Below are 17431 nucleotides of genomic sequence, written 5' to 3'. Positions count from 1 at the left end.
TTACCAAGTTATTGCCAAAGTAATTTTATTGTATTCGTTATTGTAATAGTAATTTCTATTCTAGACTAGAATATAAATGTAAAGTTAATTCATTCATTTTGCTATCTAAAAAAAGACGTATTGAAACTAAATCAACAAACAATTGCAATATTGGTTTTTGTATCATATGGAAGAAGTCCTACAACCTTTCATTTTTGTCTCTTCCACAATTAAAGCTTTACCCTTAAATTCTCAGCTCATATATATAAAATGTTCAATACAAAATTGTAACTTTAGATAAACTGTAAACATGAAAAAATGTATCCATTAAATTAGTTTAGATTTAATAAATTAGACTTTTTTCAAGATAATCATCAATATTTTGAGAAAATAAAATAATTGCATCCTTAGTAAAAAAAAATATCTAATATTCTTTGTCAATGTTGGAAAGTAAATGATGATTTATTGATGATATTATTCCCCATATTTTATAATCGAAATAAAGTATAGAAATAGAGTGGCAACAATGTCGTTCACCGGAACTCTTGATAAATGCAAAGCTTGTGACAAAACTGTGTACTTTGTTGATCTTCTTTCAGCTGATGGAATAACTTATCATAAGTCTTGTTTCAGATGTAGCCATTGCAATGGAACTCTTGTGGTATGTTTCCTAATTCCCACGGTTTTCATTTAGTGTGATCTTATTACCTTTTTTTGTTTCATAGTATTTTGAGTGACGGGAAATCTAGACGAGAAAAAAAAAACAATAATATTGTGTAAGCATTAGTTGTTCTTATAAAGGTAAAATTTATTAGATTTAAAGTGATTTGGGATCTAGTAACATAAATTGTTGACTTCGCAAGCCATATATATAAGATGAGAATACATACAAAAGTGGAGGTTGTGTAAAACATCGAAAATAAAATGAAGAACATAAGCAAATAAAAATATATGAAGATTTGATTTATTGGAAGACCAGTTACAAATTGATGTAAAAGTGGTATCAAAAGTAATGAAATATGTACATATAATATAAAAGGCCATACTAATAAAAATGATCACAATCTATAGTAAAAGGGATACGCTTATTATAAAAGCAAGTACAAAATGAAAGAGTCATTTGGAAGGACATCCAATAATAAAAAGGGTACGAACAACACATAAAGGTATACGGAAAAAGTGGTCTCTCAATTATTTAATGAGAGACCGTCTCTCCAAAGTCTTTGTGTTTGTGTAGAAGTCTTTAACATGTTACGAGGATGTACATTACCACATTTCCACAAGACAACAAAATGTTTGGCTAGAGTACATCAAAAGCCACAAATTCAACTATTCTACGCGAAACCATTTGTGATAAATATTTTTAACCGAGTTCCATTTTAATAATTAGATTGTTTTGAGCATTAAAAGTTCATACTTCATTGCGTGTCTTATTTAATTTTAACTTAATTTAACTTGGTATAATAGATGAGCAACTATTCTTCAATGGATGGAGTTTTATACTGCAAAACTCATTTTGAACAACTTTTCAAAGAGTCTGGAGATTTTCGAAAGAACTTTCACTCAGGTAAAGTGATAAAAAGTTGTTCATTACAAACTAATTATGTTTAACCACTTTATTTTTATTATTATGTTATTAACAATTCTCGTTTTTTGTGTTGATGAACAAATATAGACAAGCAAAGTGAATATGTAAGTTTTCGACTCTTTTAAAAGCATATTTATTTTCTCACCAATCACTCTTACAATTATAGTTCAACATCTTTTGTTAGTTTTCTAAAAAAAAAATTAAGACGTTTTTTTATGTGTTTTGTAATCAGAGTAAGGCACCAAACAAACTATCTTCTTTATTTTGTGGAACTCAAGAGAAATGTCCCGCTTGTCACAAGACTGTGTATCCACTTGAAAAGGTTTGTCAGTTTTCACATCGCCACATTGTAACAAATTTAGTTCGATATTTAAAAATAGGGTTTTTCTAACGTGTGTCCTTAGGATACACATTAATAACCTAAATGTGGTAAGATTTGCAAGAGATTCTCATCAAATATTCAAGTATAAACTTATTTTTACCATAATTAGTGAGAATCTCTTGCAAATCTTACCAGGTTATTAATGTGTGCTCTAAGGGCACACGTTAGAAAAACCCTTAAAACAAATCAACTTTTAGTAGAGTAGTTTGTAGATCTATTTTCGATATCTTAACCATTTTATTTTAGCAATCTGATTTCCGTTTTTTTTAGATAACTATGGAAGGAGAATCATACCACAAGTCCTGCTTTAAGTGTGCAGTAGGAGGATGCGCTCTTACACATTCATCGTATGCTGCCCTTAATGGTGTACTCTATTGCAAGCACCATTTTCAGCAACTTTTCATGGAAAAGGGAAATTATAATCATGTTCTTAATGCTGCTAAAAAGAATTCATCAACCACCCCAACTGATGAGGAATCGGCCCCGGAAGAGGCCGAAGAGGACAACAAACCACCTGAAGATGGCGAAGAGGAAGCGTAATAAGTTTCACCATCTTCTGAAACTCATCTCTTGAAGAAAATTTCTTGAACATTGTTCATTCTTTAATGTCAAATATTATTAATTTTATACATGTTGGAGTATGTATTTCAATTAGTGTTAAATATTTATTATTAGGACTTTGGTACCTGTTATAAGAAAGTCAAAATCTAGTTTGTAATTTTTTTTAACATGTTTTGATTGACCGCTACAATGAATTTAAAATTTTACTCTTCACTTTTTGATGCCCTAGACATATAACTGGTGGTTGTGTAATAATAAAAATATATATGACTTTAGTTCGTAATTTGCAATTCCCATTTTTAGTATTTATTTTTGTTAAAAACCTAAAAAATAGACGACATAAATAATATTGTCAAAGGGTGATAATTGTACCCACAACAATTACCGGATCATGGTAATTATTTTTGAACTTTGACTAAGGTCTTAAAGAGTTGTCTTTATGTAAAATCTTGTTCTAAATTGGGAAAATGACCATTTTATGGTAAATAATGTAGGGCATGTTTAGCCTCGCTTTAGAAAAACTGTTTTTACTTTTAGAAATGAGTTTTTTAATAAGCTACTTCTTGATAAAACTGTTGGTATTTGACCTAACATTTTACAAAAAAAATAACTTCTCAACAAGACTTTTTACATAAGCGGATGAAAAATGAAAATTTTTGTTGGAAGTATATCAAGATGGGTCTTGATTTGTAGAGAATGAAAAAATATGAATTAATAAGTTTTAGTTTTATTTTATTTTGACATGTTTACAGCATACAATTTTTCATTTATGCATTAAAAATCTTTAAGATAAAAGTAAAAGTTAGAAGCGCCAATTTGGTACTTCTACTTCTGGCTCTCAAAATTGGCTTTTGAGCTTAAAAGAAGTTGTTTTAACTTCTTCAAAATTGATTGTTTGGCTTAGCTTGTGCGTATTCAGTGAAAAAAAACTTCTAAAAGCCGGGTCAAACAGCACCGTAGTTGTACTTGGCCACATTATCTTTGCTTCAAAGGGGATTCAAGCATATAAAGCAAACATGCAACTGATAGAGTACTTACCCCCCAAGCCTCCGATAAATACCAAGGGTGAGAAGTTTTTTTGGCCACATTGACTTTATTGTCTTATTATCAATGACTTTCTCCAAGATTGCTAAATTATTAACGCATTTGATTATGAAAGTTTCCTTAATTATCACCTCCTTAGTCATACGAAAAGACTATTATACACTTATTACTCATTTGTATACTCAAAAGGGGTCCTTGTGAGGAGCAATTGTATTCCTGGACAGTAACCTGACCAGAAACACACGACCCATTACTCGTCCGAGTAACAGGACTTTGAAAAACGTGATATTACATCGTCTCTTTGATCTTATAGGATATTCTGACGCGGGCTATGCGGGTTGTAGTGTTGATCGAAAGAGTACCTCCGGGATTGCAACATTCTTGCGCGCACATTAGTCGTATTCGATGCCCATATTTTCCCAACAATAATAAGCTCCGTCTTAACCTCTTGCTTCTCCTCCCCACCAACATCCTAATCGAACACCATCCACCATCGCCCTCACTCTCCCCATTATCCCTTATTCCCCTTACTACAACTTTCTCTTTCCATACATAATCCAGAAGATACACAACTAACAACAATCGCAATTCGAACATACAAAAAACAATAACCCTACAAATAAAGAAACCTTAGCACATACAAAAACCCTAACACAAATAAAAATTCGAAACACATGAGCACAACGACACAAAACCTACGTACCAAGATCGTAGAAATCAGCCATGAACAAGGAGGAAGAATCGAAGATTAAACTTTGATAAAACTCCCATAAAAACATTAAAAAGACTATGACTTTGCATTTTTTTTTTTACTTTACCACAATTTCTCATTTAACACAAATATCTGTTTGTAAAGATAAGACAAATATCTATTTTTCAAGCATTTATCTTTTGACTTATTTTAAATATTTAAACTCTTTTGACCTTAACGGATATATCCGAGCACAAAATCTCATTATAGACGGCACATACCCGTCTATAACCACTTTCAAGCTATTTGACCCGTCTTTAGCTATAGACGAATATATCCGTTTATAACAAGACTAGCTGATATCCGAGAGGCTACTAGACTAGCTGACTAGTTGTTAAAAACCTTAAAAAGAATTTGACTTTGCGTTTTTCTTTTTCACTCCACACCCTTGGAACACAAGACAGAAGAGTGAAGACAACGAGTTCCACCTTTCGAACGCCGGCGACTACATTTTGAAAGCCGACTACAAGCTACGCCTTTATTTTCGACCATCAACAATCTCAATAGCAGGTAAGAACCCTAATTTTCGATTTATGTTTTTTGTTTATAATTAATTGGGGGTTGAATTTGATTTTTTTTTTGTTGTAATTAATTGGAAATTGAATTAGAGTTTTGTTATGTAATTATTGGGGATTGAATTAGGTAAAAACCCTAATTTTGAATTTGAAATTGTTCATAGTTGGCATTGGCTTGTGACTAACATTGCTGTTTAGAAGAAGTAGGAGCCGATCTTAGCAACTAAACAAAGCTAATACTCGCGACTTAGTTGAAAAATAGGATGGTTAATTTACTGCTTAACAAGGGAAGAAGGTTAAAGAAGGTAAATTAGAATTGTTATCAAGGATGTATTTTTATGGTTAATTTCGCCAAATTATGTAATTCACCACCCACATCCAGGACCGAGGTTTGGGGGGCCTAGTTAAAAGTGTAGATTATGGCCCCTTTTAAAAAATACAATGTATGATCATTTTCTTTAAAGTACTAGTACTATTACTCGTGAAATTCACGGGACTATCTATGTTTTTACGTTGTTGGTGTTTTGTAAACCCGGATTTGCGATCGCATTGGGCCTTGAGGAAAAAAAAAAGACTCATAAAAAAACTTTTATTAATCAATAGGTATATTGCCATAATATATCGCCAAACATATGTTGTGTTTATGACCACAATTTATTAACGATATTGCTTTTTCACATACGGACTTTACTCTTTCACATACATTTTTTCACTAACTTTCCATATCATGCCATTTTCTTAAATCTGGACAAATTAGGTTTTTTTATACTTTTTTCCCTAAAATTGAATACAATTGTTGTAAAACTTTAACAATAGATTATAATACTTCAGTTTCTTCAAGTAGTGAAGTAATATCTCCGTATTTTGTTTAGCAATTATTAGTAATTTGTTTATCAATTATTTTGTTTTAAAATTAGGGTTTGTCAATTAGTAACTTGGTAATCAATTATTATCAATTAGTATCAATCATTAACTTTCCGTATGACTTGGCTTAACCATTGAAAAAGTCATATTCTGTCAGAAATTGTATCAGAAATGTTAAAGCATGCTTAATGCAAAGAAAAGACGTTTGTGTTATTGTATCACCCTTCTCCAAAACCTGGAACTGATTGACAATCACCTTAAACAACACCAGTTGACCAAACGAACTCAACATTTGATTGATTGAACAAAAGTGTAAATCCTTTATCTGGGTTGCAAAAACTATATAGTATAAAACGAAATGCATACTCTGGAAGATAGATGAAGGGAGACGAGGGAAGGGATGAAAAAAAAAAATTGGGTGAGGGGATGAAATAATAATGAGGGTAAAATTGTAATATTTGTATGTGAAAGAGTAATATCCGTATGTGAAAAAGCAACACCCTTTACTAAACTTTATCACAAATTATTCATATTTTTCTATGAATATTGTTACGTTTATTAGTCTTTTGCCACAATTTTTGTTATTATTGTTGTTTGTCTTCAATATTTTGTCTTTATTTATTATATTTCCTCCATTCCGGTCATTTGTTACCTTTTACTAACTTTAAACCCATGCAAAAATTACACGGATCTACTCATTCATTTTATTTCTAAAATCTAAATAATGAATGAAGATTTTTACAAAAAATGAACAAAGTTCTGACTGAATAATGTTTTATCAAGATTTATTGATAAAAAAAGTATACAATTTGTATACGAAAGTTTTGTCTATATTTATATTATATTCTAAAATTTAGGAAAAAAATATTCACAGATTACTCGTTTATTCTATCTTATCTTCGATACAATCATATAAACATAAAAGCTTAATATCCTCTCTCTTAATAAAATTAACTGTCCGACAATTAATACCAACAAATAATATATAATAATCAATATTTTTACTTTTTGTTAATTATCTCATTTTAAAGTTGATTATTAAATAAAATTAACGCCCCGACAACTAATATCGACAAGTAATATATAATAGTTAATTATCTTCTTTTAAAGTTAATTATCTTAAAAAGAAATTTTTAAAATAAAGTAATAAATGTTTTAATTTTTGTTCAACAATTTTAAATTACACTTGTAATATTTGAGTTCTAAAGTCATATTAATTTTTTTTTTTTAGTTACAATTTACATTTGCAATTAAAGTAAATAATGCATTAGGGTCAATTGGCTAGGTAATTATTACAGTATGATATATTTTCTTGGTAGTTAAATTTGAGTCAATACTTTGTCTTTTTAGGAAGGGACTTTAAAAAACTCAACTTACATATCAAATAAAAGTATTCAGGTGAATAAAACAAAATCAGTAAAAGTGAATCTCCCTAAATAGTTGTATACCCGTGCAACTTGTTAAACCTATTTTGTATTTAGTCAAACTCATTTACGTTTGTAGAACTCATTCAAGTTTAAAATGATTTTGCTCCGTTCACGTTTAAATTTAAAAAATTAACCCTTTTTTTGTTTAATTTCGATTGTTAATTAGTGAAAATTGCACGAATATGCATATTAAACATCATTATTTTAAAAAAATCATAACACTTAACTTTTGTATAAAGTCATATTTAAGAATTTGGAGTTGAAGTATAAATTATATGTGCATTTAGAAAGCAACAAAATTAGGATATAAGAAGCATTTGGTTTAATTGTCCAATGATTTGTCCTCATGAAATCTAAGTTTGAGTTCCTACTTGACATGGTGATTGAGAGGCTAAATAAAAACCGAGAAAATATGAATTACATGAATTGGTTAATTTTAAAAAAAAATTTATAAATTCTAAGGTCAAACATTAAAGCATCTATGATATACCTGTTAAAATTTGACTTAACCCCGGCTAGTGTTTTCCGAGGTTAAGTCCAGCGAATTTTGGTATAAACCAGTCGGGTCGAAGTAACCCGTTAACTTAGTTCCTCTTAGATTCAACCTGTCTTTTTCGATGTTAAGTCCAGCGAATATTAACATGAGACCACGAAGTAACTCTGTGGACATGGGGCCACGGGGGCGCTTGGGAAACAAGTGTTTGCATTTGTGGAGTCGCCACCAATTTATTGTGGAAAATTGGAAACCGTTCGAATACCTCGTGCCATGTCAAGACACAAAGTAGTGACATGAACACCAAGAACTCGTTACCCTTAGCATTCTATGTTTAGAATGACTCTCGTGGATGCCAATGAACACGGATGTTCACAGAGATCTGGAGTAAGGGGTGAGGGTACGTATTAGGAAGCTCTTTTGATCGAACACCTAATCCCGCCCGCCTCGATAGCGGCCTCTACTAATGATTAGGGAAATTGTCTATACTCGATATATTGTCGATTATATGCATGCAATGCAACATCCATAGAATTAATCCTAGCATTTGAAGATTAATACTAAGTCGGTGAAACAATTAATTTAGCATACAATTGGGTCGAATCGGGGTTTAAGTTCAATTACATGTGAAAGCATACAAGCAATAAAAAGGTACAATGATAAATACAATAAAGGAAAATACAATAATTACATTGGATTTGATGATTTATGTCGAAAATACATCTAAAACGGATAATTTGTGAAAGAATATTAAGAAGATAAGATCGAAAGATATGATGTATATTATGTCTTTGTATTTAGGTAAAATAGATATATTAGTTACCTAATGTGTAGGATGATATCTTGGAGAAGTAGGTAATGTATCTTGTAGGAGTAGTATATATAACCATGTACATCGTTGGTTTTAGTTAAGTAGAATAACATTCACATCATATTAAGAAATTTCACATGGTATCGTGAGCACCTTGCGATCCTTTTTTTAAAAAAAAAAAAAATTTTTTTCAGAATTTCGAAAATCACCATGACCGGTGAAATCAGTAACAAAAACAAGGGTATTATCGGTCCAAAGACCATACCCATGACGAGTAGCAGTCGAGGGCGAGGCCGTGGTTCGAACAACCATCAGGCCAATGCTGTTAGTGGTGCGAAAGATGGCGAGTCGACAAGGCAGAACATTCTCTTCACTGATGATGAGATCGAAAAGCTTCGGACTTTATTAAGAGCAAGTCCTGATGGTAATAACAAATTACAAGGTATGAAATTAACTTTACATATTGATTGGCTAATAGACAGTGGGGCGTCACACCATATGACGGGACGGAGAGAATTGTTGCAAAATACTTGGACCGAGGCAAAGCCTTCACTCGTAAGTTTGCCAGATGGGCGGCAGGTAGAGGCAAGCATACATGGCGAAGTTCGACTCGATGCAAAATTTATTTTGAAAGACGTTTTATTTGTGCCGTCCCTTACTTGCGATCTCATTTCTGTCAAACAGTTAATACATGAAAGCAATTGTTTAATAACATTTTATCCTGATTATTGTGTAATGCAGGACCTGACTACGAGGACGGAGATTGGACGAGGTGAGCATCAAAAAGGGGTATATTACTTTCAGTCGAAGAAGGCCGAAGTAGTGGATCATGTGATAGTGTCTAAGGAGAATTGGCTATGGCACAAAAGGCTGGGACATCCATCAAAGAGTATTTTTTCTCGTTTTACTAATTTAGTTGGTTGCAATTTAAGTTGGAATTCAGACAATGCTTGCGATTCTTGTTGTAGAGCGAAACAAACTCGTAGTCCTTTTAGGATCAATAATAAAAGATGTGATGTCCTGTTTGGCCTTATTCATTGTGATATATGGGGAAAGTATCGTATAGCAAGTTTGAGTCGTGCTCATTATTTTTTGACCATAGTTGATGACCACAGTCGGGGAGTATGGGTATACTTAATGAAAGATAAGAGCGAGGCAGGTGAATACTTAAAAAAATTTTGCCAAATGGTCAAGACACAATTTGAGAAAAATGTCAAAATAATTCAAAGTGACAACGGTACGGAATTGTTATCTGGGCCCATGCAACGTTATTAATAAGAAAATGGCATTTTATTTCAGACTAGTAATGTAGACACACCCCAACAAAACGGTAGGGTAGAAAGAAAGCATCGTCATATTCTAGAAAAAGCAAGGGCGTTGCGTTTTGAGGGAGGATTACCTCTGTTTTTTTGGGGAGAATGCATACTTACGGCGGCTTACTTGATAAATCGCACACCCACACCTTTACTGGACGGAAAAACCCCCTATGAAATTTTATATCAAAAGAAGCCTAATTATGATAATGTTAAAGTTTTCGGGTGCTTATGCTATGTTCACAACAAAGATAAGCCACATGATAAATTTGGAGAACGAGGGAAACGATGTATTTTTATAGGGTACCCGCATAGTAAAAAGGGGTGGAAAGTGTACGACTTGAAAGAAAAGCGAGTTTTCGTATCACGTGATGTCAATTTCTTTGAAAATATATATCCATATGCTGTGACAACAAATGAAAAAGACACACAACTTGCGGTCAATGCTGAGGCTCAACATTTCATTGATTATGAAGACTCACCCCAAGACGTGAGGGGGAGTGTTGGGTCAGAGGAAGAAGAAATTATGCAGGCCGAAGGTGGTGAAATTGTTACAGGTCAGAATGGGTCACGAGGAGCTGCTACAGGTGATCCGAATGCCACTGATTCGAACGATTCGAATGGTAATGGCGAGATAGAGATAGGAGTGCAGATGAGTGATGGTTCGAATGAAGAAAATATGGGTCGAGGAGCATGACAGAAATTCGAACCAAGTTGGAAAAAAGACTACTATTGCAAGTCGACGAGAGTAATTACCCACAGTCCAAATGCTCATCATCTCCAATCGAAATCCTCAAGGTCAGGTACGCGTTATCCTTTGTCGGATTATGTTGTTACTAATTGTTTTTCTGACCCCCATAAAGCTTTTTTAGCTAAAATTGATGAGAATACCGAGCCTAATTATTATCATGAAGCGGCAAAGGACAAGAGATGGTGCGAAGCCATGAGGAAGGAGATAGATGCTTTGGAAAGAAATGGGACATGGAAACTAGTGACATTGCCAGAAGGTAAGAAACCCATTGGATGTAAATGGGTGTATAAGGTAAAATACAAAGCAGACGGAACAGTGGAGCGGTACAAAGCACGGCTTGTGGCTCAAGGTTTCACACAAGTGGAAGGGATAGACTTTCATGAAACTTATGCGCCCGTAGCAAAAATGACTAGTGTGAGATGTATGCTAGCCGTTGCAGTTATGAAGGGTTGGATCATTGAGCAGCTGGATGTGAACAACGCCTTCTTACATGGAGATTTAGAAGAAGAAGTTTATATGAAAATTCCACAAGGTTTCGAAAGGAATGCAAAAAATAAGGTATGTAAACTGCTAAAATCGATTTATGGTTTAAAACAAGCATCTCGGAATTGGTTTGCGAAATTGGCCGCTTCAATGAAGAATTATGGTTTTGTACAATCATTGGCCGATTACTCGTTATTTACCTATAATCGGAATGGTGTTTTTATTGGAGTGCTTGTGTATGTGGATGACATGATCGTAGTTAGTAGTGACAATAAGGCATGCGTGAATTTTAAGGCCTTCTTGGATAAGAGTTTTGGTATAAAGGATTTGGGGAAGCTCAAATACTTCCTAGGCATAGAAGTAGCACATGGAACGAATGGGTTATTCTTAAACCAGCGAAAATATGCAAAGAGCGTGATTGAGGAGTCGGGGATGGCAGGAGCCAAGACAGCCTCGACACCAATACAGCCGAGACACAATTTGGCTATGGCTAAGGGATATGTCTTGAAAGATATAATGAAGTATCGTCGTCTGGTGGGTCGGTTAGTATATTTGACAATTACAAGGCCGGACCTAGTCTATGCAGTTCATATATTATCGCAATTCGTGAATGAACCAAAGAAAGAGCACTGGGAAGCCGCATTAAGAGTTGTTCGATACATTAAAAGAAACCCGAGCAAAGGAATTCTATTTAAGAAGGGAGCGGATTTACAAGTTAGAGGATATTGCGATTCCGATTATGCGAGTTGTCCTTTAACCAGGAGATCGTTGAGTGGCTACTTCGTGTCCATAGGAGAGTCACCGGTGTCATGGAGGGCCAAGAAGCAATTGTGATTGCAAAATCCACACCGAAAGTGAATATCGAGCTATGGGAGCAGCGACTAGTGAGTTGATTTGGATAAAAGCTTTCTTGGCATCATTAGGAATATTTCATACGAAGCCCATAAGTTTGTACTGCGATAATCAGGCCGCGATTCACATAGCAAAAAATCCGGTATTTCATGATAGAACGAAGCACATTGAAGTTGATTGTCATTTCGTACGGCAACATCTGGTTTCGAATGACATCAAAACTTTTCACATACGGAGTAAAGAGCAGATAGCGGACTTGTTTACCAAGGCCTTAGGAGGGGAGTCTTTTGATCATCTACAATACAAGCTGGGTCTCGGTTTGCCACGAGCTCCATCTTGAGGGGGAGTGAAAGAATATTAAGAAGATAAGATCGAAAGATATGATGTATATTATGTCTTTGTATTTAGGTAAAATAGATATATTAGTTACCTAATGTGTAGGATGATATCTTGGAGAAGTAGGTAATGTATCTTGTAGGAGTAGTATATATAACCATGTACATCGTTGGTTTTAGTTAAGTAGAATAACATTCACATCATATTAAGAAATTTCACAATTTGAGAAAAGAAATAAATAAACAAATTAACGAACATGAATTAAGGGTGATAATACGAATAGTAGTTAATTAATACGTAAACTAAAACTAGGTCAAGGCAACAACGGAGTTCAGAGGCAGAAATCAACCAGGAACAGGCGCAGCAGAGCTGCGTCCCTTGGAAGAGGCGCAGCAGTCGCTGCGTCTGTTCCTTGGCTCAGTTCTGGCTGTGAAGCCGGAATTGCAAGTCGTTAATATTCTTGGGTGAATTTAATGATTGATTATATGAAAGTGATTTAATACATTAATTACATGCGAATGAGTCATAAAAGCGATAAGACATGGATGAGACGAATGTAAACGAATTAATTACATGAATGAAAGATTGATTAGTGACATGGGTGAACTAAATAGGTTAAATATGACGAATTAATGATGAACTAATGACGAACATGATAATAAACAGATGGAAATATACCAAAGGTCGAATTCCAGAAACTCGATATGAAAGAATCGAATTTCTACAACCCGGATTGATTTTAATGACGAAAACCCGCAAATATTGGATTATTAGGGATTTAAGTCAAATTTAACGATGAATTATATACTAATGAACGATAAATGATATACATGTGAAATTATTGTGATTGTATGTCAAAGAATTAGCAAAAACAAACGAAACAAATAAAACGGACGAATTACAGAGGACGAAGGAAGAAGAAAGGAAGCAGGAACTGCGGCAGCCTCACGAAGAGGCGCAGCAGGCACTGCGCTCCTTCGAAGAGGCGCAGCAGTTGCCGCGTCCTTTCTCGACGGTTATCTTCTGGTAATCCGAAAAAAGGGTTTTAAACGAGGTTTTATAAATCGGTTTTAAGAGATGTTTTCGACATAAACCTTACATTAATGATACAAAAAGTAAATAACAATAAATAAAAGAGAGATTTACACCCTCAGACTTACATGTTTGACGAAACGAGATGAACTAAGTTTACGATTAGTGATGCTCGACTCGAATGTAACGAAAGTACCCTCGTAAGAGGAAAACGATTAAGATTAGTTAAGTTGATTATTGTGGAGTTGGTCAAATTGGTCGGTCATGCAAACGAGGCTGGTACTCAGAAGGATCCGAGCTTACGTGGTCGAATGTTCAAGCACGTAGACGCCAAAAAGTAAGAACGTGGTCTAGAATGCAAAGGGAGAAGAGAAGGGCGGACACTCGCGTGAGAAATATGAGGAGCGAAGGCTCCTATTTATACTAATCACGGAATTAGGGTTTAGGAAAGAAGAGAAAGATCCGGAAACAACCGACTTAGGTTAAACGCGGAAACTTGGACAAAAAGAAAGCCTTAAGGAAGAGGCGCAGCAAGTGCCGCGTCCCTTGGAAGAGGCGCAGCACTTGCTGCGTCCTTTCCTCAGCGGGTTCCTCCTGCGCAAGAAAGCGCGTTTGACAGCCTGTCGTATTTTAGGCATAACTTTCTCTACAAGACTCGGATTAAGGTGATTTCGGTGGCGTTGGAAAGCTAAGAGAAAGATCTAGAACTTTTTGTGAAATAGTCCTGACCCAACAAAGTTGTTATAACCTCGAAAAGTGGGCCTAAAGGTCGGGTTATCATTTTAACTAAATGAAATGCACATTTTGTAATGTAAACTTTTAGTTTAGCCTAATGAAGTGACATGAGACTCAAAATGAGATATAATCTCAACATTTTATGACATCCTAACCTTAGGTAGACAAGCCCATTGCTTTGACTCGGGATTTGACGGTTTAGGAAATGAAGACGGTTTTTGACCCAGACTCCAAATGTACTCTAATTACTGCCAAAACGACCGTAATGACACCTAGATGACGACCATGAGGTAGACACAAGTGTTTGAGCGATCACTTGACGATAAACCTACGAACTGTCACAAATCGTTCCGCGTACCAAAGATACGGCTCAATCATCACCGGGTGGTTTGCGGGAGGTGCAGAAATGAGGTGTCTACAAACTCGTTAATGTAAGTTGTCTTAAATGTAATTATAGAACATATAAGTCACTAATATTAAGAAAATACATTAATATTTATATAAGCTAACTGAAAGAATAATTAATTGTAGTACTTATAAATTACAAATACACTTGAAACTTTAGTTTTATCTAACATTTATAACCTTACTTGTAATTATGGCTTATCCCGTATAACCCGATCTAAGGCGATAGTCTTATGCTCATAGGATACGCATATACATTCTAATAAATTTTGGGTGCAAATAAATACATTCACAAAATCTTCTAGGACACTCCAATTATAAATAATGGACGAAAATACCCCTAATTTTATTATAATAACTGCATTCGAGAGGTTGGAAGTTAAAGGGCAAATCAGTCATATGAAACATAAAGAGAGTGTCCCAAGACATTTTGATAGTGTATTTAGGCCGACTCTAATTTTTTTAATAAAAAAAAGAGTAAGTTTCTTATAAAATGTCTTAAAAAAAGTAATTGTAAAACCATCCACAAACAAAACTAATGCCCTTATCACTCAACCATGTTAAGTAATGAAAGTTTTATGAGGTTAATAATGTAAAGTCATACATAGTTTTTTATTAATGCACGTGTAAAAACGTTTTATAAAAGAATTAATATTTTTTTAAAAAAAATGGGCTCTTTAAGTGAAAATTAATGGGCGTAAGCCGTAAGCAATCAGAGTTCGAGCAAAATGCGCATGACCTAATATACTAGCCCTTTACCAACTAAAATCTACAAAACCTATTTAATTTGACATGCCTAATAAAAAATCTAAAAATACACACAATTACTCTCCGCTTAGCCATTCACTGTCTTAACCTCACACTCTGTAAAACCTTTTATAAAAGAATTAATATTTAAAAAAAATGGGCTCCTTAAGCAAAAATTAATGGGCATAAGCCGTAAGCAATCAGAGTTCGGGGAAATTAAGCCAAAGTGTACGGGCTGGGATACAAGTGCGGGCCTATTTCATCGACCCAAACCTGGCCCGTCCGGGGTTAAAGCGGGCTTTCGAGCCAATTCGGGCTAAATTTTATTTTTTCTCTTGAAATAAGTTTAGAAATCTCCATTATGAAGTTAGATACTGTGTATTTATTGTCAAAATTTTCGTATAGAATTATGTGATTTTTTCGAGTATCGTCAATTAAGTAGTAACCTAATGTACCTTTTATGAACCTACTGATAGAGGTGACTTATACAAGCTAAATGCAGAATTTTAGTAGTGTAATAATACTCCCTCCTATTCTAGATAAGTGTCCCATTGTGAGAATGACATAGGAAATAAGGAAATGAGTTAAATAATGCAAAGGATTGTGGTGGGTGAGGTAATTGGAGAGAGGTAATGTATTGAGGGGTATTATTGTGAGTGAAGTGATTAAAATAAGTATTATTTTGGGTTGAGGTGAGGTATTGTTGTGGGGTTGAAGTGATTAAAATAAATATAAAAGTTTACCAAAAATAGACAATGGGACATTATTGTGAATAGACGAAAATGGATAAGGGGACACTTATGTAGAATATGAGGGAGTATATTTTAGTGTGGTGCTTACTGTATGTTGTTGTAGTGTTGTAATTGATTTGATATTTGTTGTTCTCTATGCTGAAAAACATTGACTTAACATGCCGATAATGATAAAAAATTTATCGGCACTAGTGTGACACAAAATCACTAGCTCATTTTTTATCCTTTAAATAACAGTAAAAGAAAATACTAAGCCTTATCAAACTAATACATGTAAACAAGTGACTACGACTTATTTATAATACAACAATTGATTGGTTAATTATTTTACTAAATGCTTATTAACATTTTTAAATTTTACATATTTGTAAATTTTGCAATGTTCGGCCCGGGCCGGGCCATAATTCGGGCATAACGATGGCCCAAACCCGGCCCTATTATATTGAATCAGGCCATGGGCTTCGAGCCGTTGCCTTTTCGAGCTTAAAATCGAGGCCCAAGCATGGGGGAAAATCGGGCTGGACCGGGTGGGGCTAGCGGGCTTCGGCCATATGATCAGCTCTAAGTAGGGGTGTTAACGAGCCGACCCGAGCCCGAGCTTGGCCTTGCTCGGCTTGTGCTCAAGAACCAAAACTCGAGCTCGAGCTGATCTCGAGCTTGACAAAAATGTGCTCGTTATAAAGCTTGCGAGTTTTAACACGAGCTCGAGCCCAAATCGAGCCTATAAAAAATGTTTATTTTTTTTTTCTTCCGATATTTTCAATAAGAAGGCTCGAAGGTTATATATAAAAACATTTGGCAAATCATCGAGACATTTGATATGTGTGATACAAAGATATAATCATGATAATTTTTTTTATAAAATATGAACATGTTTTTAAAAAATATGAGCAATATCTTAGGTAATCACACAAGTTCGAGCCGCTCACGAGCTTTTCGATTCGAGCTATCCTTTGCTCGGTTTGACTCGTTTAAGCTCTCGAGCCGATCCCGAGCCGAGTCGAGCTCGCACTAGCCGATCTTTGACCGAGCCGATCTCGAGTTGCTCGCGAGCTGTCTCGTCTCATTAACAGCTCTAGCTCTAAGTAACACACATGTTTCTATTTTCTAGATTAGGATACTATTCATTTCCTTCTCTCAACCCCATTTAATAATAATTTCCCTTTTAACTTTCATTTTTTTGCCTTTACTTTTATTAATATTTATGAATAAATTTAGGACCGTTAGATGTTTGGAGAAAACAATCTCAACCAAATGATCAATGTACTAACTAGTAACTTTGGATGGACTCGAATATGGACTCCTATTTAGGGAATGGGTCGGATTGGATCGGGTTTTGCAAGATCCAAACCCGATCCACTTAGTTATTGGATTACAGATCTATATCCATACCCGATCCATATCCAAAATTTTAAAATCCATACCTGATTCATTATACTTTTTTCAAATCCATACCCGCTCCAAATCCATACTCGATCCACCATATAATCCAAAACCCAATTCGAAACTTGATTTGACTACTTACAAAATTAATTTTATATAAGAAAATTGAAATTTCAAGGTTAAAAGCCTAAATTTTCAAAAATATCCTATTGGATCGGGTTCGGGTA

General features: G+C 34.5%; 1 protein-coding gene across 2 annotated transcripts; it reads left to right on the top strand.

The window, feature by feature from the left end:
* The first annotated feature begins 256 nt into the window (after window positions 1-256).
* On the top strand, window positions 257-2723 carry LOC141605128 (LIM domain-containing protein PLIM2b-like). Of its 2 annotated transcripts, XM_074423787.1 has the most exons (5): window positions 272-640; window positions 1447-1546; window positions 1655-1671; window positions 1800-1889; window positions 2220-2723. In XM_074423787.1, the coding sequence occupies exons 1-5, from the start codon at window positions 506-508 to the stop codon at window positions 2487-2489; spliced, it is 612 nt and encodes a 203-aa protein (XP_074279888.1). In that variant the 5' UTR covers window positions 272-505; the 3' UTR covers window positions 2490-2723. The 2 variants fall into 2 exon arrangements, with proteins under 2 accessions (XP_074279889.1, XP_074279888.1); XM_074423788.1 differs by lacking the exon at window positions 1655-1671 and having other exon boundaries at window positions 257-640; window positions 1447-1551.
* Window positions 2724-17431: the final 14708 nt, after the last annotated feature.

The sequence above is a fragment of the Silene latifolia genome, chromosome 10 (assembly GCF_048544455.1).
Source record: "Silene latifolia isolate original U9 population chromosome 10, ASM4854445v1, whole genome shotgun sequence".
Lineage (NCBI taxonomy): Eukaryota > Viridiplantae > Streptophyta > Magnoliopsida > Caryophyllales > Caryophyllaceae > Silene > Silene latifolia.
The sequence above is the reverse complement of the archived record's forward strand: the minus strand, read 5'-3'. Positions and strand labels throughout refer to the sequence as shown.